At 38.0% G+C, this 25,192-nt stretch overlaps 3 protein-coding genes across 3 annotated transcripts; 1 reads left to right on the top strand and 2 right to left on the bottom strand.

The window, feature by feature from the left end:
- Positions 1-559: 559 nt before the first annotated feature.
- On the bottom strand, positions 560-4,168 carry LOC128251090 (uncharacterized). The gene is made up of 3 exons (XM_089343795.1): positions 4,057-4,168; positions 2,504-3,081; positions 560-607 (listed from the first exon to the last, which is right to left on the bottom strand). Exons 1-3 carry the CDS (start codon positions 4,166-4,168, stop codon positions 560-562), a joined length of 738 nt encoding a protein of 245 aa, XP_089199921.1.
- On the bottom strand, positions 3,819-22,227 carry LOC106884138 (uncharacterized). The gene is made up of 2 exons (XM_052977465.2): positions 21,049-22,227; positions 3,819-6,444 (listed from the first exon to the last, which is right to left on the bottom strand). The coding sequence occupies exons 1-2, from the start codon at positions 22,091-22,093 to the stop codon at positions 5,528-5,530; spliced, it is 1,962 nt and encodes a 653-aa protein (XP_052833425.1). The 5' UTR covers positions 22,094-22,227; the 3' UTR covers positions 3,819-5,527.
- On the top strand, positions 10,051-15,415 carry LOC106884144 (uncharacterized). Its single transcript, XM_014935376.3, has 2 exons — positions 10,051-10,307; positions 13,024-15,415. Exon 2 carries the CDS (start codon positions 13,702-13,704, stop codon positions 14,899-14,901), a length of 1,200 nt encoding a protein of 399 aa, XP_014790862.1. The 5' UTR covers positions 10,051-10,307; positions 13,024-13,701; the 3' UTR covers positions 14,902-15,415.
- Positions 22,228-25,192: the final 2,965 nt, after the last annotated feature.

The following is a 25,192-nucleotide window of genomic DNA, read 5'->3' as shown; positions in this document are numbered from 1 at the left end:
GCTCTCCGCGTCACTGAAAGGCAACTTACCTATATTAGACCTCTAGTGGATCGCATGATCAATAGAGTTGCATATCTCTTTCAACTCGCCAGCATATTGCATTTCTGCTTCTTGCCGAACATATATTGCACACACCAACTCTGAACGTTGATTGTTTCATTTAGATTTTCATTTCTTCCACTTTTTTGACATGTATTCATTTGTCTGTGAATTACACTGTATACATTTTTCTGCATTTACACACAAAATCACACAATTTCAATATCACACGCATCTGTGTCGTTCGATCTCTCTGGCTTTCTCACCAGATGTGGCGGGTAGTGTAAAAACTAACACTTCTTTTTTTCCGAGCTGAGATTCGAAACCAAATCTAAGGATTCTCACTCGTCTGATCCGCCACTGGCCAAACAGGCGCGAAAGAAAAAGTTCAAGTGGACAGGAGGCGACCTACATAGGTAGAAATTACTCCTGTGGTATGTCTGTTCTTCTACCTGTCATGACCATTATAAATACAGTCAGACATACGACAGAGGACAGATAGCTATGACCAGACGAACTGTCAAGAGACAAGCAGACAGCCAGCAGTTAAGTTGCGCCAGTCAAACAGCTAACATAGAACCACATATTCAGTATGAACGATCCAACACAGTAGCAGCCGCGGAAGGTAAACAGACACCACCGAATGACCAACGCATTCACAGACCCAAAACATGACAGGTTCTACCTCATCACATCGACATAGTATTTCCCCTGTTTATTTTCTTCTTCGCCAACTCGAAGCAAATTGGTAATGTCATGTAGGGAATTTTCTGATGTATACAACACGTAAATGCAAGTGTCGATTAAATAAATTATTTAAACCACAATTCGATGTTTTCCCATTGTTTTACTTTGATGTTGTCCACATGCCTATTCTAAATAGCTCACTACAGTCCTAACGCTGCGATGGACTGGCTTCCCGTCCAGCTGGGGGGAACACATACACCATAGAAACCAGGAAACCAGGCCCATGAGCCTGGCTAGGCTTTAAAAGGGCGCATTTATTATTTTTACATGCCTATTTTATTTGCTACCTCAACGATATCGTTTGCTACACCATTCCACTACAGACACGCAGCATGTCACTGGCATTTCACATATAAAGTCCAGGATTATATGGAAAAGTGTGAAGACCGTCAGTTGACTTTTTTTCCATAAAAGTATTCTTCCTCACCTCACAGACACAGACTTCTTGCGAGTGGATTTGGTGTTATCATTTTGAAGGTAGCCAATATGCACTATGCCTTTTTCATTCCAAAAAAACTGAGGCCATTATCTTTTCAGCAGATGAAATGACCTGCAAGTGAGGGACCCCTAGCTGTTATCACTGCATCCTTCTAGAAAAGGGACACTAGGATGTAAAAGCTGCAGTGTCACATGATTACTGGTCATCTCACATTCACCTGTCACTTGGTTCAAATAACGGAGACTCAGGTAATGATGCTTGTGATGTATTGGGTCATCCCATAAATAATGCAGTTTTTTCAATTGCATGAACTAAAAGTCGGAGAGGAACACGATAAACTACCTGCATCAACTTGCTATAAAAGCAGGTAGTAATTTTACCTTGTCCTTATTCTTAGCGCAAGTTTTGAAAGACTACAGTTCGATTTTAAAAGTTATTCTTTCAAAGTTATTATCATCGAAGTAACAAAGAAGGATATTCAGCATATTTTGCTTCATGAGTTCAATAAAAGCAACAATGCAACGGAAAGTGTGAGGAATATCAATGCAGTATATATGGGGATCGGACAATAAGCGTAAACTAGTGTCAACAGTAGCTCCAGAAATTCCGAACCAGAAACTGCAGCCTAGAAGATGAGCCTTGTCCTGGAAGATCTGTAGAGCTCTACAAGCACGTCCTGCAAACCCTGGTGGAACAAAATCCCATCGTAGTTTTTGAGGAACCAGCAGAGAAGTGAAAGTGTAATAGTAATACTTTAACACTGAATGGGTTTACACTTCTGTATATGACATGGACCTACTATTCATGGAAGTGCTTCTTCATATACTGTGTTTTCTGTCTTGCCATGCTTGTCACTGAGAATGTAGATATTCTTTTCCTCTCCAGTTCTAGAACATCCAACATACAGCTGACCATGTGAGAAGCAAGGTTGAAGGAGGTTAAGTCCCACCACCTTTAAAGATTGACCATGTGCTTTGTTGATAGACATTGCAAAGCTAGGTTTGACAGGAAACTGCAGTCTCTTGAACTGAAAGGGGAGATCATTTGAAATGAGAGATATCCTTGGAATGAAAACATTCTCACCCATCATGTTGCCTGTAATTATCGTTGTTTCTAACACATGGGACCTAGCTATTTTAACAACCAACCTTGTCCCATTGCAGAGTCTGGGTGCATCAAGGTTCTCAATAGCATTGTGGGAGCTCCTGTTTTCGTGATCAGAATGTGTAGTGGAAATCCTGGTGGGTGAAGTGAATTTAGGAACTCAACTGGTGTTGCCTGTTCTTGATCAGGGACAGTGTCAATTGATCTGTATGAACATTCAGGTCCTGGGAGCTGAGGCAACAAATTTAGATTCAGCTTGTCTACAGCATCATTCCTTGGTGCCAGAATTGTCCTTTCAGATAACCACTTGTGACTTTTATAGTTTGTGGCAATGTTTGGAAACACCTTGCTCTTCAGTTCTTCAAGGGAGGCAGTCATATTGCCGCATGGGAGGTGGTGCAGACTATCTTCTGGATCTTGTGGAAGTTTGCCATTTCCAATGTCAAGTAAGTTATTGGAGAACTGTGCAGCTAACAGGTCACCACGAATGTGAACCCTCATGTTGGTTGTCAGAGTAAGCTGCTTGACATGTTGCCAGATATATGAGGACCTGATGCAAGCTCTCAGCTCATCTGCCCTTGTTCCTCTGGGAATGACAGGCAGCGTTTGCCTGAAGTCACCAGCCATGAGGAGGGTGACACCATCCATGATCTTCTTATTGTTTTTGAAGTCTTGTAGTGTTGTATCAAGTGCTTCAAATGCTGCCTTATGAGACGTTGTTGCCTCATCCCAGACAATGAGTTTTGCTAATGCTGTATTCTTGGATATGTTGCACGAAGGAGATTCATTTTGGATGAGGCTCAGATGTATGCAACAGATGTCGTTTTAATAACATATTTCTGTGTACCAGACCTTTAGCTATTATTTTTAGCATAATGAGTTTTCTGGTGAGGGCTTCATTGCTTGTTTGTTGCGTCAGTAGAAATCTATGGGTGCACAAATGCACAAAACGGAGAAAATGAAACAAATATAGACAACTTGTTCCAAAACACCTCTGAGTGGGGAAAGGTTCTCAAAAATAACCCCCAATTGTTTTCCCCAAAAATTCCTGTCTTCGGAATCTACATACTCCAAGGTATATTTGGAGAGGATTTCATCTAAAAATATCCATTTTCTTGAAAGTTAAGATGTATTGAAATAGACTCTGGTGAATTTTCAGAAATTTCCCACCCCACCCCTCCTAAAACACTTACCCCCTCCCCCCACATGCACACATATACATTTTCAGGATTCAAGCCAATCAGGTACTTAAATAGTAAAGCACCAAGGTGAAGTTGGTGATATCGCTGTCGTCTACACAATATTTGAGGACAAAGTAAATATGGATTTACATACAATCATAAATGGCCAACAGATTATATGACGTGTCATCACAGTTGTGCATGAGTACACTCACTGCACTCAACAGATTCTAGATGCAAATGAATTGCAGGTTCTGAGTGAGGTGAAGAATAAGCAAACAATAACAGATGGATCGTGGTTCACTACAGCTGTTTCAGATATTTTTTTATTGATGAACAGAAGAGTTACATCATGAAAAAAAAACACGTTTTCATCAGGTGAATACATGTAAGAATTAAACATTTTGAACATCTCAATAACATGTACAAAGTGCTGGTTTAAATTTGAATTTCAAATTTTCTAGGGGACTCATAAAATTCTTTCAAAACCACATTTTCTCATCTGCTGTCTGTTATGCTGAGCTGGTTCTCGTTCAATTCCCTCACTTATCATTTCTTCAGCTTCCGATTCCTCAGGTTTTACACATAATCCTTCATGGGTTTCCTTTTCACATTTTCTTATATTTGCTTTTGAAATATCAGGAAAAACTTGAATCATTTTGGTACAATTTTGGGTTATGGAGAAATGATGTGAGAATAACAGTCACGTTTTTGTCTCTTCATCAGAATATCATTGCAAAACACACTGATGACAACAAAACTCTTTTTATTCTCAAGTTTCAACAATCCTATTTACCAAACAAAATGTCTTATTATCGTTTTTGTTTCTGTCCATTCAGTTACTTGAGATTGATTGTGTTTCAGGCTACAACATATTTTCTACATACTCCTGGAGGTATATATATACATGTAGACAATTGGGATATTTCTAAACAGTTCAGTTAAAATACATATATCAATGTCAAAAATAAAATCCATTTCCTCTCATCGCATGGTTATTGCTATTATATCCCCCATCATATGTTTACTTATCATCGTCGTTTAACGTCTGCTTTCCATGCTGGCATGGGTTGAACGGTTTGACTGAGAGCTGGTGAGCCAGTAGGCTGCACCAGGATCCAATCTGATCTGTCAAAGTTTCTACAGGTGGATGCCCTTCCTAATGCCAACCACCCCAAGAGTGTAGTGGATGCTTTTTACATGTCACTGACACGAGGGCCAGTCAACCATGGTACTGGCATCAACCATGCTCAAATGGTTCTTTATGTGTGCCACTGGCACAGGAGCCAGTCAGGCAGCACTAGCAATGACCATGATCGAATGGTGTTTTTTACATGCCACTGGCAGAGGAGCCAGTCAGGCAACAATGCATTGGACTGTGTCAAACGTATGAACTATAATAATTACACAATACATGTTGCAGGATTTAATTCCATTACTGAAAGGTAACATTTCACTCTGTTGATACTCCAAGCTTCACATTTGACAAAACACATGCATAGATCTATGGGTTATAAATGTTCCTGGGTGTCTCTTCATTTGCCATTTTCACATCAACCAGAAGCAAATCAATTCCAGAAATGTTTACCCAGCACAACATGGCCAGTAAGCTTACTAGTAAATGTACTATCATATTTATGCAAGCACTACTTTAAAGCTTGGACTATAGAACTTGTAGATGCTGAGTAATTAATCAGACATGGATTACATCACAGCAATGAGAAGACAGTCTCAATACTGAGATATTCCTTTATAAATGAGTAATGGATAGAGTTGATAGGGTACCATTTTGGCAAATAAGTTCTCATATGTGACATGAATGAATTAGTTGGTACTATTATATGATAAAGAAGAGGCTACAGATAGATATTGATACAGATACTCTTCAGTATGTATATATACATGTGTATATATACCACGGATATCACAGTCATATGGCTTCTCCCGTAGGAATGTGTCGATGTGTGATGAGACAAACTTTCTGAGAAAATGATTGAGCAGAGATATTACACTGGCATCACTTCTCACCTGTATGAGAAAGTTTATGTCTAGTTAACTGAACTACTTGAGAGAATGATTTACCACAGACATCACAATGATGTGGCTTCTCTCCTGTATGAATGTGTTTGTGTGTGGTTAGGGTGCTTCTTTGAGAGAATGATTTACCACAGATATCACAGTGATATGGCTTTTCTCTTGTATGAATGTGTGTGTGTGTAGTTAATTGAAACTTTTGAGCAAATGATCTACCACAGATATCACAGTCATATGGTTTCTCTCCTGTATGAACACGTTTGTGTGCAATTAAGTGACCATTCTGAGAGTATGATTTACCACAGATATCACAGTGATACGGTTTCTCTCCTGTATGAATGCGTTTGTGTGTAGCTAAGCTACCTCTTTCAGAGAATGATTTACCACATATAATACAGTGATATGGTTTCTCTCCTGTATGAATGCGCCTGTGTGTAGTTAATGTACTGTTTTGAGTGAATGATTTACCACAGATCTCACAGTCATATGGCTTCTCCCCTGTATGAACACGTTTGTGAGCAATTAAGCTAGCATTCTGAGAGTATGATTTGCTGCAAATATTGCAGGGATATGATTTCCCTCCAGTATGAATGAATTTGTGTCTGGTTAGGTCAGTTCCTGCAGAGAATGATTTACCACAAATATCACAATGATATGGTTTCTCTCCTGTGTGACTGCACTTGTGTGCAGCCAAGCTGCTTTTTTGCGAGAACGATTTACCACATATAATACAGTGATATGGCTTCTCTCCTGTATGAATACGTTTGTGAACTGTGAGGTTACTTTTCTGAGAGAAGGACTTTCCACAGATATCACAGTGGTATGATGTATTTTCTGTATCTTTGGACATCTCACCAGTAGAATCACTCATTATAGATGGTGTTTTACAATAACACCGGCCTCACACAATTCATTTTCTATAACATTCCTTCTCTCACCACAGTCTCTTTCCCTTTATCTTTAACTTGCTTCAATATCTGGATTGTGGCCATGCTGGGGCATTGCCTTGTCAGGTTTTAACCAAAATTATTGACTTCATTACTCACTTTTATAAAGTCTGTTATACATTCTATTGATCTCTTTTGCCAGACATAAAGAATCACAAACACAAATATCTTTATGATGGACTTCCACACAGTTTCCATCTGTCAAAATTCGTGACAAGGCATTGTGAGCTTGAGGCTACTGTAGAAGAGACTTGGCCAAGGAGCAGCACAGTGGGACTGAACCCCCGAACCACACGGTTGCAATGTGAGCTTCTTAAGCACACACCTATCACTGCACTGAGTGTTGTTCTTCCTTTTGAGTTTGTTCTTCATTCCGTACAAAGCCTTTCTTCCGCCATAATTCCACCAACTTTGATCTGAAGCTAATACCAGATGTTGCAATCTCTTGTGCCATGAAAGTCTGATTAGGATATAAGATTATCTTGCACACATTCTTGACACTTGTATTAAAGGATTAACAATATTTCACAGGTTATTCTTCCAAACAGGATTGTGTAAATTCCAATGTCTTCTGGTATTCTGAAATGAGAGAGAAATAGTATAAACATTACTTTTGAACTTTCATTGTTCTACATTGTTGTACACATACGTATATTCCCAGGATCAAAATATCAACAGATTCTTAAACTGAAATATAATTATACAGCGCATGGAACTTTTTAATGTTTTATCTTTCACGTGGCCGTGCAAGGGCACTGCCTGAAAGGGTCTAGTGAAACTTTCCAACCTCAATCCTAACTTTTTCAGCCTCATACTTATTCTATTGGCCTGTTTTTATTCCGTAACTGTTAGGTTATGGGAATATCAATAAAGGAACACCAGATGTTAAGCCAAGATGGTGCTCATACATATATACATACAAACATAAATGCAGGCACACACACACATGCAGAGTGACATGTTTGCACTGAATACAACAGGAGATGCATGCATCTACCATATTTGAAAAACTAATCCACTTTCTCTTTGAAATTTTTGGTGCCAAAATCGGGTAACTAATGTATTTCGTTTTTATGTGTGTAGAGAGAGAGAGACAGACAGACAGAGGGAGAGGAAGAGAGAGAGAGTGAGTGAGTGACGAAGCAGTACGTAAAAAGCACCATTTGAGTATGTCAATGCCAGTGCCACCTGACTAGCCCCCGTGCTCTTGGCACTTAAAAAGCACCCACTACACTCTCGGAGTTGTTGGCGTTAAGAAGGGCATCCAGCTGTAGAAACCTTGCCAGAACAGATTGGAGCCTTGTGCAGCCTCCTGGCTTGCCAGTCCTCAGTCAAACTGTCCAACCCATGCTAGCATGGAAAGCAGACGTTAAACGACGATGATGATGATATTTATAATATAATATATTGCTATACCATTGAATGTTTAGGTAAACTTCGTCACTCTCTCTCCACACAAAAATTAAATGCATTAGTTACCCGATTTCGGCGCCAAAAATTGCAATAGTTAAGTGGATTAGTTTTTCAAATCTATTCTGCAATCTGGGATTATTATTATATTACATATATTATACCTAGTGATTTATGAGGTATGAAAAAGATATTTTGTTTTAATATTATATTTTTACTTGTTTCACACACACACACACACACAAATTCTTACATGTACTCCACACACTCTCGAAAAATTTCCAATGATTCCGGGATACGGTGGGGGGTCCCCCTTTATTCAACAAAAACAAGGGGTTTGTGGCATATTAGGAGGTCAGGGTACTTGATTCCACGCAAAAAAAAGTCCGAGTTTTATTTTCCTTCTTAGTGAAAATCGTGAGGGTGAAAGTATAGAAATTTACCGAAAATCCAACTTATGTGGGCGTCCTGATCCGAAACTTCACTAGGCCGATTAAACACCTACGCCAGCGCAATCCCAAGTTGTGATGTCGCTTGAAACTTCGATCACCTCCACATCTGACGTGTGGCACGCCGTGCACCTGTAAAGGAAATATCGATTTGGTCGAGGGAGTGAGCTAATAAAAATACAAACATTTGTTCACTAGAAACAAACCATCTGTACTAGTTGTTCAGTAAGAAATTACTCAACACTCACCTCTCGCTTAAGACGGGAGACTCCACTATAACAACATTCGATAGTCTAGTGACTAGACTTTAGTCTTTACAATCGTTACAAAGATACACACAATAATGCAAATATCGCCACATTAGTCTCATTTTTACAAGCATTATTGAAGCCTTAAAAGAAACCATTATCAACTTACCTTTCTCAGATGTAAAAACCGAGCCAGTTCCCCTTATTAAAATATCCACCTCTGTGTACAGTAGCGGGCCTCTTACCCGGCCTCCAGAAACCCGACTATGCTGTGCAATAATATACTGTAACCTGTTGTCCTGTTTCTAATTGGCTAATTTGTGTAAGTATAGTGATAAAGACATAACAAAACTCTGTCTAAGAAATATAATAATTTGTATCTGTGTCTCTATTAAATAAATTCAAGTTCTTTACTTTTTACCATTTAACTTTCATCCTATAAACATACTGTATGCATGATGCTGTACGAAATATCTTACGAGAATTGATATGAAAGAGATCCTGCTTGACAAGTGTATTAATTTGACTCTGCTAAATACAGTTTACCTTTTTTCTTTCCAAAGTATATTCTATATATTAAGCATTAGGCTGTATCTATATATTATATATAGAGTATATGAATCAAATCTCATCATAATATTGACAATAGCTTTAAGTGTGAGTAAGTTGTTTCCCCTTATACTATATATTTCCTTACTGCTCCATTAGATGTCGCTACTGACTGAAATTGATTTTTGTTTTGTTTTCCTTCATAATTTTTTTTTTTTTTTGCGCTATTTTCTTTCTTTCAGTTCTTCACCTCATTTTCAGATCATGCGTATAAAATTTTTAATATATCATTTCCAAAAATGTAATTCCGATGTAGTTTTGAATGCTGAAAACGAAAATTACACTTTTTCTAGAAATTCATAATGAAAGAGTAACTAAGCATTTAAAGTTATGTAATATTCTTTTCTAGTCTAGGCACAAGGCCTGAAATTTTGGGAGAGGAGCCAGTCGATTAGACAAATATCCGTCAAATGTAAATAATGTAATGACCTGTCCCTGTATGTTAAATAAAACCCGTGTTTTTTTCACTTTTCTTTGTTGTATATGATATATTTTAAGAGGATTACTAGATTTAAAACAGCCTCTACAAAATACGATTTATTGCTTTACTTTTCAAACTAAGTTCTATATATGGAGTATATGGTAATCTTCCAGTTTCGAGGGGTAAAAGAAATATTCAAGGGAAATAACTTCAGTCTTATATGTATAGAAATATATATCGTCCGATTTCTTTTACCCCTCGAAACTGGAAGATTACAGGAGTATATTATCTAATCTGCCCTCAGAAAACCGTAAACTCAAGTCATTCGGGCCATTTTCAATCCCAACCTTCTCAAGTATTGTTGTACGTTTATATTTTTAAGTGTGAGTTAAGTTATTCCCCTTTACAAGATGTATTTCCTCACTTATCCGATAGATGCCTCTACTGACTGGATTCAACTTTGTTTTGTTTCCATTGAAAACATTACTTTTGCTGTTCTGTTTGTGTCTCTCATGTTCGCCTCATTTTACACACGTTATGTCTTGTTTGTTATATGTAAAATAAGTGTCAATTCTACAGCTACAATTGCTGTTGCAAGATGTGTTGAGATTCTCCCTGACTTCGTGGTTTTCAACTTTTTTTTACCTGAGGTCATCTCATGACCCCAAAACGTCCATGTGTAAGTGTTACTAATCATAATTACAGTATTAACAAATAGATTAAATATTATTGTTTTACTCAGAAATGTTGCTCCGTAAGTTTGTTTTCTAAACGTCCAGGACATCTGGTACAAAACGAAACCGATTTAATTTATTAACGTTTTTTTTTTTTTTTCTATGTCCAAAGCCTTCCCATAAGTTTATCCTGAAAGTCTATGCTTGTTTTCAGACTTTTAGTTTGCCCTTGTTTTTCCTTTATGTTCTGAATAATTTAAAACCTTCTTTTTCATAAGACGCAAGTTATTGTAGAGGTTGAACAAAACTGTAATTGTGTAATCATCTATGATGCTTGAACACCGATGAAATATGTCCAGTGAATCATATGCGATATGCAGGACAGGCAGAAGGTTAAGATTTGTCTTGTAAAGTCTGACGAGGAATTCCTGGTAATTTTTCAGATTAACACCCTCACGATCTTCACTACGGTTTTAGGGTCAGGGTTAGGGAATTCCGTCCCTAACCGTAACCCTGACCCAAACACCCTAGTGAAGATCGTGTGAAAAATTACCGAATTCCTTAGAGACATTGAATTCTGATTTAAATTTCTCATTTAATCCGTCATAGCTTTTTTCTATTTTTTGAAATCTTTGCGAATTTGTGTTCTGCACCTTGGAATTCGTACAATTATGCTAAAAAGAAATAAAATAATTTTGTTACTCTCACGTGCGTTGAATCCTTTTCGATATATTTCTTCACATAAACACAATAGAATGATTCACTCGAGGGAGGTTCATTGCAGAGATTGTATTTTAAACTCTGATTTTAAAAAAACAAATTCGAAAAAGGCTGCAAGTTTTGGGATTTATAGGTGGATGAAAATCATAATTTTTTTTTCTTCCTAATCGTATAAATTCCTGTATGTAGAACACAAATTTGCAAAACATTTTCTGAAAATTTCAAAAAATAAAAATTACGAGGAGTTATATGGGGTGCTTAAACTAGAATTCTGCCGAGACGATGTATGTGAATTTGGAACTGATTATTTTGGTCCTTTAGAATAATACTGTTTTATGAAATCTTAGATGAATCTTTAGCTGGTAGGTTGTGTCTCTGGCCCTTTCGATACAAATTCTTGCTTCTCTTGAGATGCATATGGAATGACGGAAATGATACCAAAAAAAAAAACGAGCTTTTGATGAAAAGCGACACTTTATTCTTCGGCTAAATAAAATTATACAACGAACCAGATTAATACATCATGAAGAAATGCAGACTGTAGAAAATCGTTAATAGTTGGCTTTTCAACTCAGTCACACTTTGTTATAAGTGCTTCAATAGGAACGAAAATAATATGACGTGGCTTTCTGAAATCAAATTCTCCCCTCTGATAAAATGAAAAACTTTGTGCTATTTATTAACAACAAATGGCTCGGGTGAACATTTATATTTTATCACTTCTGGTGGTTTATTGTGCAACACAACTGGATATGCACTTCGTATCTGCATAAAACTAGACCAATCGAAATGCTTGACTCAATAAAGTATTTCAGTATCACGTGACTGGTTGCATGACCAATCAGTGGAGACTTACACCGGCAGGCAATTTCCAAGTACTTAAGTCTAAACATGCAATTATAAAATTAGCCTCGTTACAAATCCTTTGCCTCTCCAATGCATTTTCATACGTTTGCTCCAAATATCCATGCTTTTTGTTTTTCAGACTTAGGCCTTATTCCACATGTTCTGACGAATATAAATCATTCAGTTAACATGCAGTTTATTATCATAAAAAATGTAAAAGCAGACTGCCCTAAAAACATTTACGTAAGCTGTCCTCAGGGGCCTAGAAGTGTAGTACATTTTACAGGGTGCATAAGGTATTTGAGGACAGTTAATGTACTTACACATAAATGACTCTTAGAAACAGACTATAATGCCTTTTTACCGAAAAAGATTCTGAGGATAAGAATAAACATATTGCAGTTGTATACTGTCAACTAAATGTGATAGTCCCAATAAGGGAATCATACTGCTACTATTTAGCCCTAGGAAGCTGGACCGCTTTCTGTCGGCCTTGACACATTTCCTGTGTCCTTATATTTGCGAGGGGGAGACAAGCACCCCCATCCAGCTCAGCGTGCATTCAGGGACATGTTTCTGAGTCATTGCGCGTCATCAGCTTGAAGTAGCAACACTAGCTGGTTGAAAATGTCTCTGTGAGATTTATAATTAGATCATTTCTAATTTTTGTAATCAGTGAATGTGTTTTCACTAAGAATATATATATTTGCGAGGGTTTGACATGCATCTTCAGCCTGCTAGTGTTGCTACTTGAGGCTGATGACGCGCAATGACTCAGAAACATGTCCCTGAATGCACACTGAGCTGGGTGGAGGTGCTTGTCTCCCCATTGCAAATATAAGGACACAGAAAATGTGTCAAGGCCGACAGGAAGCGGTCCAGCTTCCTAGGGCTAAATAGCAGCAGTATGATTCCCTTATTGGGACTGTCACATTGCATTGACAGTATCCAACTGCTTTATCGTAACACTGCTGCTTAATTCTCTCTGTTTTCCAGGCCAATATTTTATTTGCTGTTATTTAGAGCTTTATGTGCTGCAAGTTGCACTGTCTCCCCCCACCCCCACCCCCACCAAAAAATGTCATATTATCCTCAAAGATCTTCTGTTTTATCTTTACATTTTCAGCATCTTCTGTTGTTTTTCTGTACTTTCAGAATATTGAAGAACATTGGTATGAAAGAACTGTTTCCATCAGATTGATCATCAATATTTATGAAGACTAAAAGGAGACATTACCCAGATCTTATAGAATTATGTTTTGATAAATCTGTTTGTGAAATATTTCTTTGGAACTGAGATCAATGGCATTGTCTGAAATATGTAGAACAGGATTTCTATTCTGATTAACAACAGATGTCATCAATTAATATTTCATTAGAGAACAGCAGATATCATCAGTTACTGTTTCAAAAGGTTTTGCATGGATACAGCCACCATCGAAAAAAAGTGATTATTTTACGGCACTTATCAATAATTAGATTGGAAATTTCATTGTGCAAGAGACAAACAATTATTGTAATTTTTGTACTTATTTAAATTGAAAATAAGTATAAAAATAACCTTTAAGAAAAGAGATTTTGGGGGACGGGACCAGTTTGGCACACACGTGCATGCAACCGTTTACTGCCACTTAGGGCTAAACATGGACAAATTAAAATCAGATCTATACAATCTCAAAATATTAATGTTTACAGTTGATGGAAACCTTAAGGCAGAAATATTTTTAAGGAATAGAATACACAAACAAAATTCAGAACAATGTCTAAATATTGTGATGCAAAAACTTTGAAAAATTATTCAAGAATCTTGAAGGAGTGATTTCTCTTGAAGACATGTTGAAAGGAATAAGAAAATTATCATATGACTGTGGTATCTGTAAAAAGTCCTTCTCTCTAAAACAAAGTCTCACTACTCACAAACATATTCATACAGGAGAGAAACCCTATCAGTGTGATATCTGTGGTAAATCATTCTCTCATAATAGTAATCTTTCTAAACACAAACATATTCATACAGGAGAGAAACCCTATCAGTGTGATATCTGTGGTAAATCATTCTCTCAGAATGGTCACTTAATTACACACAAACGTATTCACACTGGAGAGAGGCCATACCAGTGTGATATCTGTGGTCAATCCTTCTCTCGGAATGGTCAAGTAATTACACACAAACGCGTTCACACAGGAGAGAAGCCATACCATTGTGATGTTTGTAATAAAGCATTCACTCGAAAGGATTTCTTGATTAAACACAAATGCATTCACACAAAAGAGACACTATATCATTGTGATATCTGTGATAAATCATTCCCTGATAAGGGTAGCTTAACTATACATAAACATGTTCATACAGGAGAGAAACCATATCAGTGTGATATCTGTGGTAAATCATTCTCTCAAAATAGTGAATTAACCAGACACAAATGTATTCATACAAAAGAAAAGCCATACCATTGTGATATCTGTGGCAAATCATTCTTTCTGAATCATAGCTTAACTTCACACAAACAAAGTCACACAAGAAAGAAACCATATCAGTGTGACGTCTGTGGTAAAGCATTCTCTATAAGTACTAATTTAATAAGGCACAAACGTACTCATACAGGAGAGAAGCCATATCACTGTGATATCTGTGGTACATCATTCTCTGTAAGTAGTGCATTAACCAGCCACAAGCGAATTCATACAGGAGAGACACCATATCATTGTGATACCTGTGGTAAATCATTCTCTGTATATCATGGCTTAACTTACCACAAACGAAGCCACACAAGAGAGAAACCATATCAGTGTAACATCTGTGGTAAAGCATTCTGTAAAAGTTCTGACTTGATAAGGCACAGACGTATTCATACAGGAGAGAAGCCATATGAGTGTGTTGTCTGTGGTAAGTCATTCTCAGATTGTGGTAACTTAAATAAGCACAAACGTATTCATACAGGAGAGAAGCCATATGTGTGTATTGTCTGTGGTAAAGGATTCCTTCAAACAGGTCATTTGACAACACATGTATCTACTCACATAGAAATTTAACTGTATCAATTCCAAAAGCCATTGCAACGTACAACAACAATAAAAGTTTAAAAATCACTTTTGTTCATAAATGTACAGTTAAACTTTCTGGGTGATAAATAGTTTAGTTACCCCTTGAGACAAGCAGGGATATGGTACACTTATTCTAAATCTACAGTATATTGAAATAATAACTATTCTTTTTCCTCTGGGCACAAGGCCTAAAATAGGGGCACAGATTGGGGCTTGTTGAACATCCACATGGTTACTCAACTGGTACTCTTTTATGACCCAAAAAGGGTGAAAGGATCAGAGCCAACATGTGCAGAAATTTGAACTATGGACATAAAGACAGACTGAATACCACCAAACATTTTCTGTAACATTACCATTTCTGTCAGTTTACCAATTCATGCACATAATGATAATACATGAGTTGCATTCTGGCAGATAATCATATCTTCATAATATTTGGTGTGATTAAAATTTGAATCTGAAATTAAGCAGTAAGGAACAACAAAATGCATAGAATGTATATATTTTATTTTGTTTTTATTTTATTAGCTCCACCTTTGCGAAGGCAGAGGTATTGTTCTCAGTCATGTTTGTTTGTTTGTTTGTCCATGGACAAGATATCTCAAGACCTGCTGGATGGATTCAGATGAAGCTTTCAGGGGATGTTTGGCCTCGTGATTGGCACAAACTGATTAGATTTTGAGATCGATCCAGTACCGGACAAGGATTTTGGATTATTTTTCTGGGTTTTTTTTCTACTTAATTTTTGAGAGCAGTCAGGTTCATTTTTAGTATTCTCATTTGTGAGAGCAGTTGAGTATATTTCAGATATTCTCATTTTAAAAATCATCTCTGGTTACTCTTTGAGAGGACGTTGGTGTTGCCATGGTGGAGGTTTGCACTCTGAGTGTTCTTGTTATATTTTATTTTATTTTTCTTTGCATATTAAAAAGTTAAGATTTCTGGTCAGACGTTGTCCTGTACAGCACTATTTCATTCATTTTAGAAATCATCAGCATGATGCATCTTTCCATCTCCATCCACTTTTCCTGGAGTGTTGTGGAGGTAGAATCCTTAGGCCCTTCGTGTATAAGGTTCTATCAGTAGTGACCCTCATTAGATTTTCTAGCTCAATTCTCAAGTGTAATGAAATTAAGACTATGGATATTATCCAACCACCTTGTTTATGGTCTACTTCTAGGTGCCCACCATTTCTGGAAGATTGATGGGTTAGAAACTGCAGGTACTTCTTCCATTGGATCCTACCAGAAGCAGCCCTCATTGAAAGCCCCTGTGTCTTTCTTAAGCCATGACCCACTTACAATATGGATATAATCCAACCATTTCATTCTAGGTCTATCCCTATGTCTCTTGCCATTTGTCTTGACTTGAAGAATCTGTTTTGTGATTCTTTCCTACGACATTCTCATCACATGTCTGTAATACAGGATCTGTGACTTCTCGATGCAGAGAAGTGGTTGATTGACCTGGAGAGACTCCCTGATATCCAAGCTTTGCACTGCATTGAATTACCTTACTCTAGAGACCCTTTGGAAGTACCCTATTTCACCTACTTGATATAATTATTTCTACTCTAGGCACAAGACCTTGAAACTTTTTGGGTAAGGGGAATAGTCAATTGATACATTCAAAAATTGCACCCACCCACCCACTTTTCTATGACAAGGTTAGGGCCTGGAATCTTCCAAACAGATGCATGATATGTCACTTAGTCAAAATTAGCCCTTCATTTGCTCCACAAATCTTTTGTTATCAATGCTGCACTTCCCTGTTCATTCTCACTGCGTGGTACCTTGGGCAAGTGTCTTCTACTATAGCCTCGGGTCAACCAAAGCCTTGAGTGGATTTGGTAAACAGAAACTGAAAGAAGCCCATCGTATATATGTATATATATATAAATATATATATATATGTGTGTGTGTGTGTATCTGTTTGTTCTCCCAACATTGCTTGACAACCAATGGTGGTGTGTTTATGGCCCTGTAACTTAGCGGTTCTACAAAAGAGACTGATAGAATAAGTACTAGGCTTAGTCGTGCTGTCAGTAAGGTGAGAGTCGGCCATGAATACAGTGGTGAATTAAGCATACAGGTAAGGGATTATCAGGGCTCAGTTGTCAGCCCATTAATATTATATTCCTATTCATTATAATCCTCCAGGCCATGACAAAGGAATTCAAAACTGGGTACCCAGCCTGAGAAAGAGAGAGGTATCAGGAATGAAGACAGAAACAGGTCCTGGGGTCGATTTCTTTGACTAAAGGCAGTGCTCCAGCATGGCTGCAATCAAATGACTGAAACAAGTAAAAGAGTATCATCACTTAACATTCACCTTCCATGCTGGCATGGGTGGGACGGTTTGACAGAAGCCTGCACCAGACTTCAGCAACTCAGCAGAGTGGGCTTATTGTTTTTTACATGGCACATGCACAGGTAAGGTCAGTTTTGGCAAGGTTTTGTTTACAGCTGGATGCCCTTCTGAATACCAACCACTTTACAGTGTGGACCAGATGCTTTTTAAGTGGCACCTGCACTGACAGGGTCACCAAGTCACCTGCAAGACAAATCTTTTGAGAGAGGAGGGGGAATTTGAGGAGCTGATCTTATGTCAGATGATGAAAGGTTATAGTGAAACAGAGGCAGAAACAGGTGTCTTGCTGCAGAGGAGGTACAAGGTTACCCAGCCTGAGAGAGAGATCAGGAATGAAGACAGAAACAGGTGCGTTAATCTACCTGTGATTCCACTGTATCTCTTATGTGTCCATAGTTTACACTGGGTGCAGCAAATAGAATTTCTTCCAACTCCTTTCCTACATATTGAGCAGGGCCATTTACCTGATGGGGAGAGAGTTTTATCTTCTTTCTTACTAACAACTTTGGTCTTAGCTAGGTTAACTTTAAGGCCCTTTGATTCCAGGTTTTGTTTCTATACCTGAAATTTCTTCTCCAATTCTGCTAAAGATTTTTCAATAAGAGCAAGGTGATCAAAGTATAGAAATTCCCACAGGTACCCAGTTTTGAATTCCTTTGTCATGGCTTGGAGGATTATAATGAATAGGAATATAATATTAATGGGCTGACAACTGAGCCCTGGTAATCCCTTACCTGTACGCTTAATTCATCACTATTCATGGCCGACTCTCACCTTACTGACAGCACCACTATACATGGATTGGACAGCTCTAACAAGCCACCCTTCTACTTCCTTAGAGACCACCATATAACAGAGTGGGGAACTCTGTTGAAAGCTTTCTCCAGGTTGATGAAGGCTAATTACAATGGCTTGCGTTTGGTCAAGTACTTTCCCTGCAACTGTCTCACTAGGAAGAGACTGAAATTGAATATCAAGAGTCTGAAAAATCCGATGAAGAATCCACACAAACAAGGAGGAAGTATAGCAAAATTGGAACTGCAACCAGGTTAGTAATATCTTCCAAGCTATCAACCCAAAAAGCAGCAACTTAAGTAATGCAAGATGGAATTCTTGAGCAATACTAGCTCTTTTGGCATTTATTCTCCTACCAGAGAAAAAGAGTTTTGCTTCTCAAAACAGATGTATTAGTATAACGCTCGGGAAGTGAAAAAGTCTTTAACGTTTCGAGCCTATGCTCTTCTACAGAAAGAAACAAGGAGAGAAAAAAAATGTGTGTAGTGGTTAGCGATAGTAATTTTTTGAAGTTTGTGTTCTATTGGGTTGGGACAACCAAAACTTGTTAGTTACTATGGTGACGACAATACCTATCTATGTATCTATCACTCTCTCACTCCTGCTAAGCACATCAGACAAAATGCTTAGCAGCATTTTGTCTGGCTTTACGTTCTGAGTTCAAATTCCTCTGAGGTCAACTTTGCCTTTCATCCTTTCAGGGTTGATGGAATAGGTATCAGTTGAGCACTGGGGTTGATGTAGTCAACTAGCCCCACCCCCACCACAAAACTTCAGGCCTAGTGCCTTTAGTAGAAAAAGATTATTACTGTTATAATAATAATAATAATAATAATAACTTTCAAAATACAAAGATCTGGAAATAGAGGTAACTCGAATGTGGAATCTGAAAACAGAAACAATTCCTATCATAGTAGGCACCTTAGGTATAATAAAAAAATATTCAGACAAATACATAACAAAAACACCAGGACTTACAAATATATATAACATACAGAAAATTGCACTACTGGGCACTGCACACATCCTACGCAAAACACTTTCAATACAGTAACCATAAGAGCACCACAGCAAACCACAGCACATACCCAAGGCACACAGAGCTGCGCTCGGTAGTGAAGTGAAAGCACGTTATAAAAATAAAACCACTGAACAATAATAATAATAATAATAATAAACTATTAAAGCAGTGAACTGTCAGAGCTTTTAGCATGTCAAACAAAATGCTAAGTAGTATCTCATCCTGATTTATATTCTGGGTTCCAATCCTGCCAAGGGTCAATAAAAAAACATATATATAATCCTCCAGGGTCAATAAAATAAGAAACAGTTCTGGGATCAATGTTCTATTACTCATTTATTACTGATTCATTCAACACAGTGGTTTTGGCGGGGAAGAAATCACCCTTCATGAACAAGGATAAATGTACCTAATTTGTACAATTCTCTGATATTTGAATTCCTAGTTAATGTCATATAAAAGTGGTTATACTTTTTTAATTAATTTCTGTTGTTGTTATTTTTTACATTTGGTTTAAATTTGGATTTCAGATTTAATGAGGGACTCATAAAATCCTTCTGTATGTCATGCTGAGCTGGTTCTCGTTTGATTCCTTCACTCATTATTTCACCATCTTCAGGTTTTATACATAATCTTTCATGTGTATCCTATTCTCAGTGGAGGGCAGCGGACTCGCGGTTTCGATTCCCAGACCGGGCGTTGTGAGTATTTATTGAGCGAAAACACCTAAAGCTCCACGAGGCTCCGGCAGGGGATGGTGGTGAACCCTGCTGTACTCTTTCTCTCACTCTTACTTCCTGTTTCTGTTGTGCCTGTAATTCAAAGGGTCAGCCTTGTCACACTGTGTCACGCTGAATATTCCCGAGAACTACGTTAAGGGTACACGTGTCTGTGGAGTGCTCAGCCACTTGGACGTTAATTTCACGAGCAGGCTGTTCCGTTGATCGGATCAACTGGAACCCTCGACGTCGTAAGCGACAGATTGCCAACAACAAATCCTATTCACAGTGTCTTATATTCGCTTTTGAAATATCAGGAAAAACTTGCATCATTTTGGTACAATTCTGAGTTATGGAGAAACAAATTAAGAGTAGAAGTTACATTTTGTCTGCTGGCCCTGTATAAATTTCTACTGCATAAAATAACTTCTACCTATTCTTGGAGGATTATAAATATGTATATAGTTGGCATGTGGAGGCGCAATGGCCCAGTGGTTAGGGCAGCGAACTCGCAGTTCCGATTCCCAGACCGGGCATTGTGAGTGTTTATTGAGCGAAAACACCTAAGCTCTATGAGGCGCCGGCAGCGGATGGTGGTGACCCGTTGTACTCTTTCGCCCCAACTTTCTCTCACTCTTTCTTCCTGTTTCTTGAGTAACGCTGCGATGGACTGGCGTCCCGTCCAGCTGGGGGGAACACATACACCATAGAAACCACACTAGGCTTTCAAAGGGCAAAGAGAATATAGTTGGCATATTTGTACACAACTCAATAGCAGTTTATGTCAATGTCAAAAACGGAATCCATTTCTTCTCAGAGCATGTGATAAAACAATATAATATGTAATGTATTTTATTGTGATTCTGGATTACATTACTGTTATTACATCATCCATCATATGTTATTTACTATTATTCATATATCTCTATGCATTGGACTATGTCAAATGTATGAAATATAGTAACTACACAATACAAGTTGCAGGACAGGGAGGTTAATTTCCCTGCTGGAAGGTAACATTTCATTCTGTTGATTCTCTAATGTTCACATTCACAAAGCACATGCATATGTCTATGTGCTACAAATTTATCTGGGTGTTTCTTCATTTGCCTTTTTCACATCAGCCAGAAGCAAATTAATTCCAGAAATGTTTACCCAAGACAGCATAGCAAGCAAGCTTGCTAAGAACTGTGCAATTATGTCTATGCAAGCACTACTTCAATGTTCAAACTTTAGGACTTGTAGATGCTTTGTGATATGATTTCCCTCCAGTGTGAATGTATTTGTGTCTGGTAAGGTTAATTCGTACAGAGAAGGATTTACCACAGATATCACAATGATATGGCTTCTCTCCTGTATGAATGCGTCTATGTGTGGTTAAGCTGGCTGTATGAGAGAATGATTTGTTGCAGATATCACAATTATATGGCTTCTCTCCTGTATGAATGCGCTTGTGTTTAGTTAAATCATGATTTTGAGTGAATGATTTACCACAGACATCACAGTTATATGGCTTCTCTCCTGTATGAATGCGTTTGTGTTTGGTTAGATGAGGGCTTTGAGAGAAAGATTTACCACAGACATCACAGTTATATGGTTTCTCTCCTGTATGAATGCGTTTGTGCTTGGTTAGGTGATCATTTTGAGAGAATGATTTACCACAGATATCACAAATATATGGCCTCTCCCCTGTATGAATGCGCTTGTGTTTGGTTAGGTGATGAGTCTGAGAGAATGATTTACCACAAACATCACAGTTACATGGCCTCTCACCTGTATGAATGCGCTTGTGTGCTGTTAGCTGATCATTTTGAGAGAATGACTTACTACAGATAGTACAGTTATATGGCTTCTCAACTGCATGAATACGTTTGTGTTTAGTTAAATCACCATTTTGAGAGAATGACTTACCACAAACATCACAATCATATGGTTTCTCTCCAGTATGGATGCGTTTGTGAGTAGTTAAGTGTCCTCTTTGAGAGAATGATGTACCACAAATGTCACAGGGAAATGGTTTCTCTCCTGTATGAATGTATTTGTGAGTAGTTAGGCTATTTTTGCAATAGAATGATTTACCACAGATGTCACACTGATATGGTTTCTCTCCTGTATGAATTCGTTTGTGTCTGGTTAATTTACATCTTTCAGAGAACGATTTACCACATATAATACAGTGGTATAGTTTCTCTCCTGCATGAATACGTTTGTGAACTCTGAGCTGACCTTTTTGGGAAAAGGACTTTCCACAGATATCACTGGTCTGATGCATTTTCTATATCTTCAGACATCTCACCAGTAAAATCCGTCATTTTAAATGGTGTTTTATATTAATGTTGTTCTCACACAATTTCCTATAACTTTCCTTCTCTAACCGCAGTCTCTTTCACTTTTATTGTTAAGTTGTTTCAGTCACTGGAGTGTGGCCATGCTGGGACACTGCTTTGCACAGTTTTTATGAAACAGACTGACCCCAGTACTCATTCTATCAATTTCTTTTGCCACAATGGAAATTTACATTTAAGAAACAGGCCAACAACAGTTATCAAGCCCTGGGAAATAAATATAGACATAAAGACACACATATATAGATATCAATATTTCAGACTTCTACTCAGCTTTCATCTGCCAAGTTTAATCACAAGATACTGTGGACCCAGAGCTATAGTAGAAGTGACTTGCCCAAGGTGCTGTGCAGTGGGACTGAACCTGAAATTACATAGTTGCAGAGCAAGCTTTTTAACTACACAGCTATACCCGCACTAAATGTTTTTCCTTTTGAGTTCATTCCATACAAAGCCTTTCTTCTGCCATAGTTCTATGGACTTTGGTCTGAAACTGTTGCAAATAGTTTTGTCATCAAACGTTCGAAGAAAAAATAAAATAATCTTGTACACTTCTTAACGTTACTAGTAAAGGCTAAGCAATCACAGAAATATTTCACAGCGATTATCCCATTAACTTACGTAAGCAGGGTTGTATGTGTTCTGTATAAATACACATTCGTTATTTAATAGATATCAAATATCGTTGATGCATCCAAGGTAAACAAAATTCTTTAATTCCAGTCTCATCTGGTTTTCTGAAATAACAGAGAAACAGTATACACATTACTGTTGGATCAATTTTCATTGCTGCATATATTCATCATAGAATCGAAATATCAACAAATTCTGAAGCTGAAGTATACAGTATGCAAACATGGAATCTTTTATCTTTTCCTACTGTCAGTCATTAGACTGGGAACGTTTAACGGGCTTTGAGAAACAAATCAACCCAAGGACTTATATTTTTTAAAGCTTGGGACTTATTATATTGGTCTTTTTTTCTTTTCTTTTTGCTGTACAGCTTGATTAAGGGTACATAAACTAAAGCCGGTTGTCAAGCGGTGACGGGTGACACACACACATGTACTCACACATACATAGATACATGCACGCCTGCGCACCCACACATCCACACACGCTGATAATATGTGTTGGCACTCCGTCGCTTACGATGTCGAGGGTTCCAGTTGATCCGATCAATGGAACAGCCTGCTCGTGAAATTAACGTGCAAGTGGCTGAGCACTCCACAGACACGTGTACCCTTAACGTAGTTCTCGTCAATATTCAGCATGACAAGGCTGGCCCCTTTGAATTACAGGCACAACAGAAACAGGAAGTAAGAGTGAGAGAAAATTGTGGTGAAAGAGTACAGCAGGGTTCACCACCATCCCCTACCGGAGCCTCGTGGAGCTTTAGGTGTTTTCGCTCAATAAACACTCACAACCACATATTTACAAACTCCGGGAACTGTCTTAGCTCAGAATGTTACTTCCCATTTCGTTAGTGACCGGCTTGCACTCCATTCAGAAGAACTAACTTTAAGCATTCCTATTAATTATATAGGACGCCTGCCTACATTTACTTATTTATTTATTACCCACAAAGGACTAAACATAGAGGGGACAAACAAGGACAGACAAAGGGATTAAGTCGACTACACCGATCCCAGTGCGTAACTGGTACTTAATTTATCGACCCCGAAAGGATGAAAGGCAAAGTCGACCTCGGCGGAAATTGAACTCAGAACGTAACGGAAGATGAAATACCGCTGAGCATTTCGCCCGACGTGCTAACCACTCTGCCAGCTCGCTGCCTTCTTGCCTACATTTATAGCTGACTAAAGCCGAAATCTGGCGATTAAAAGTGAACGTTTACCAATCGATTTCAGCTAGAGCAGCTTCTTTTTAATCTGTCACATTCATATGTACAATCAGTGAAACTGCGTAGTCTAGTGGTTAGAAAGTTATACCCACGATCGGAAAATCGTGTTTTCGATTCCCTTACAGGGCAATTCGTAGTGCTGTTGAGCAAAACATTTCATTTCACGTTGCGGTCACTTCTGACAGCTAATAGCATGATAGTGCCCACGTTGCTTCAATCCGTTCGGCTGTAAAGGGGTAACTCCGCCACAGATTGCTGTTTCTGTCCAGGGAGGGTATTCATCAGACCTCCTAAGCAGATAGGGTGACATCATTCCAAAGCTTAAACAATGCTTATACACCAGACTTGTTGCTCGAAACACTTCATTTCTATAGCAAAACAATTTATTTGACGTTGGGTCTTCGATCACCTCCATATCTGGCATGTGGCACACTTTGCACCTGTAAAGGAAATGCCGATTTGGTCGAGGGAGTGAGCTAATAAAAAGTACAAACATTTGTTCGCTAGAAACAAATCATGTGCGCTGGTTGTTCAGTAAGAAATTACTCAACACTCACCTTTCGTTTATGACAGGAGACTCTTCTATAACAACATTCGATAGTCTAGTCTATACAATGGTTACAGTGATACAATACTCTAAATATCGTCACATTGGTCTAATTTTTACAAGTATTGTTGCATCTTTAAAGAAAATCATTATCAACTTAACTCTCTCATATATAAACTCCGAGTCGGTGTCCCTTATAAAAATATCCACATATGTATACAGTACCGGGCCTCTTACTCGGCTTCGAAAATTCCGACAATACTGTGCAATATCAATTTTAAGTTGGTTAATTAGTATAAGAGATGTGAAAATGATTAAACATGTTCCGCTTTAGAATTGTAATAACTTGTTCCTGTATCAGTTAAAATAAAATCGTGTTCTTTACTTTTCTTCATTTTAACCCTATAAACATTATATTATATACACGGGACAGTATGATCTATTTTAACGCTCTTGCTGTACAAGTGTACTGCTGTGAAGAAGTACGCTTTAGTTCTTTCCTTTTCACAGTTTCTTTTCGGCCATCCTCAGAAAAGCGTGGATTGCAGAAATCCGATTCACTTCCAGAGCCAAGCTTGACAAGTAAATGCGAGTTGTTCCCCCTTGCATGTGATA

The sequence above is a fragment of the Octopus bimaculoides genome, chromosome 28 (genome assembly GCF_046866305.1).
Source record: "Octopus bimaculoides isolate indiv1 chromosome 28, ASM4686630v1, whole genome shotgun sequence".
NCBI classification, from domain to species: Eukaryota; Metazoa; Mollusca; class Cephalopoda; order Octopoda; family Octopodidae; genus Octopus; species Octopus bimaculoides.
The sequence above is the reverse complement of the archived record's forward strand: the minus strand, read 5'-3'. Positions and strand labels throughout refer to the sequence as shown.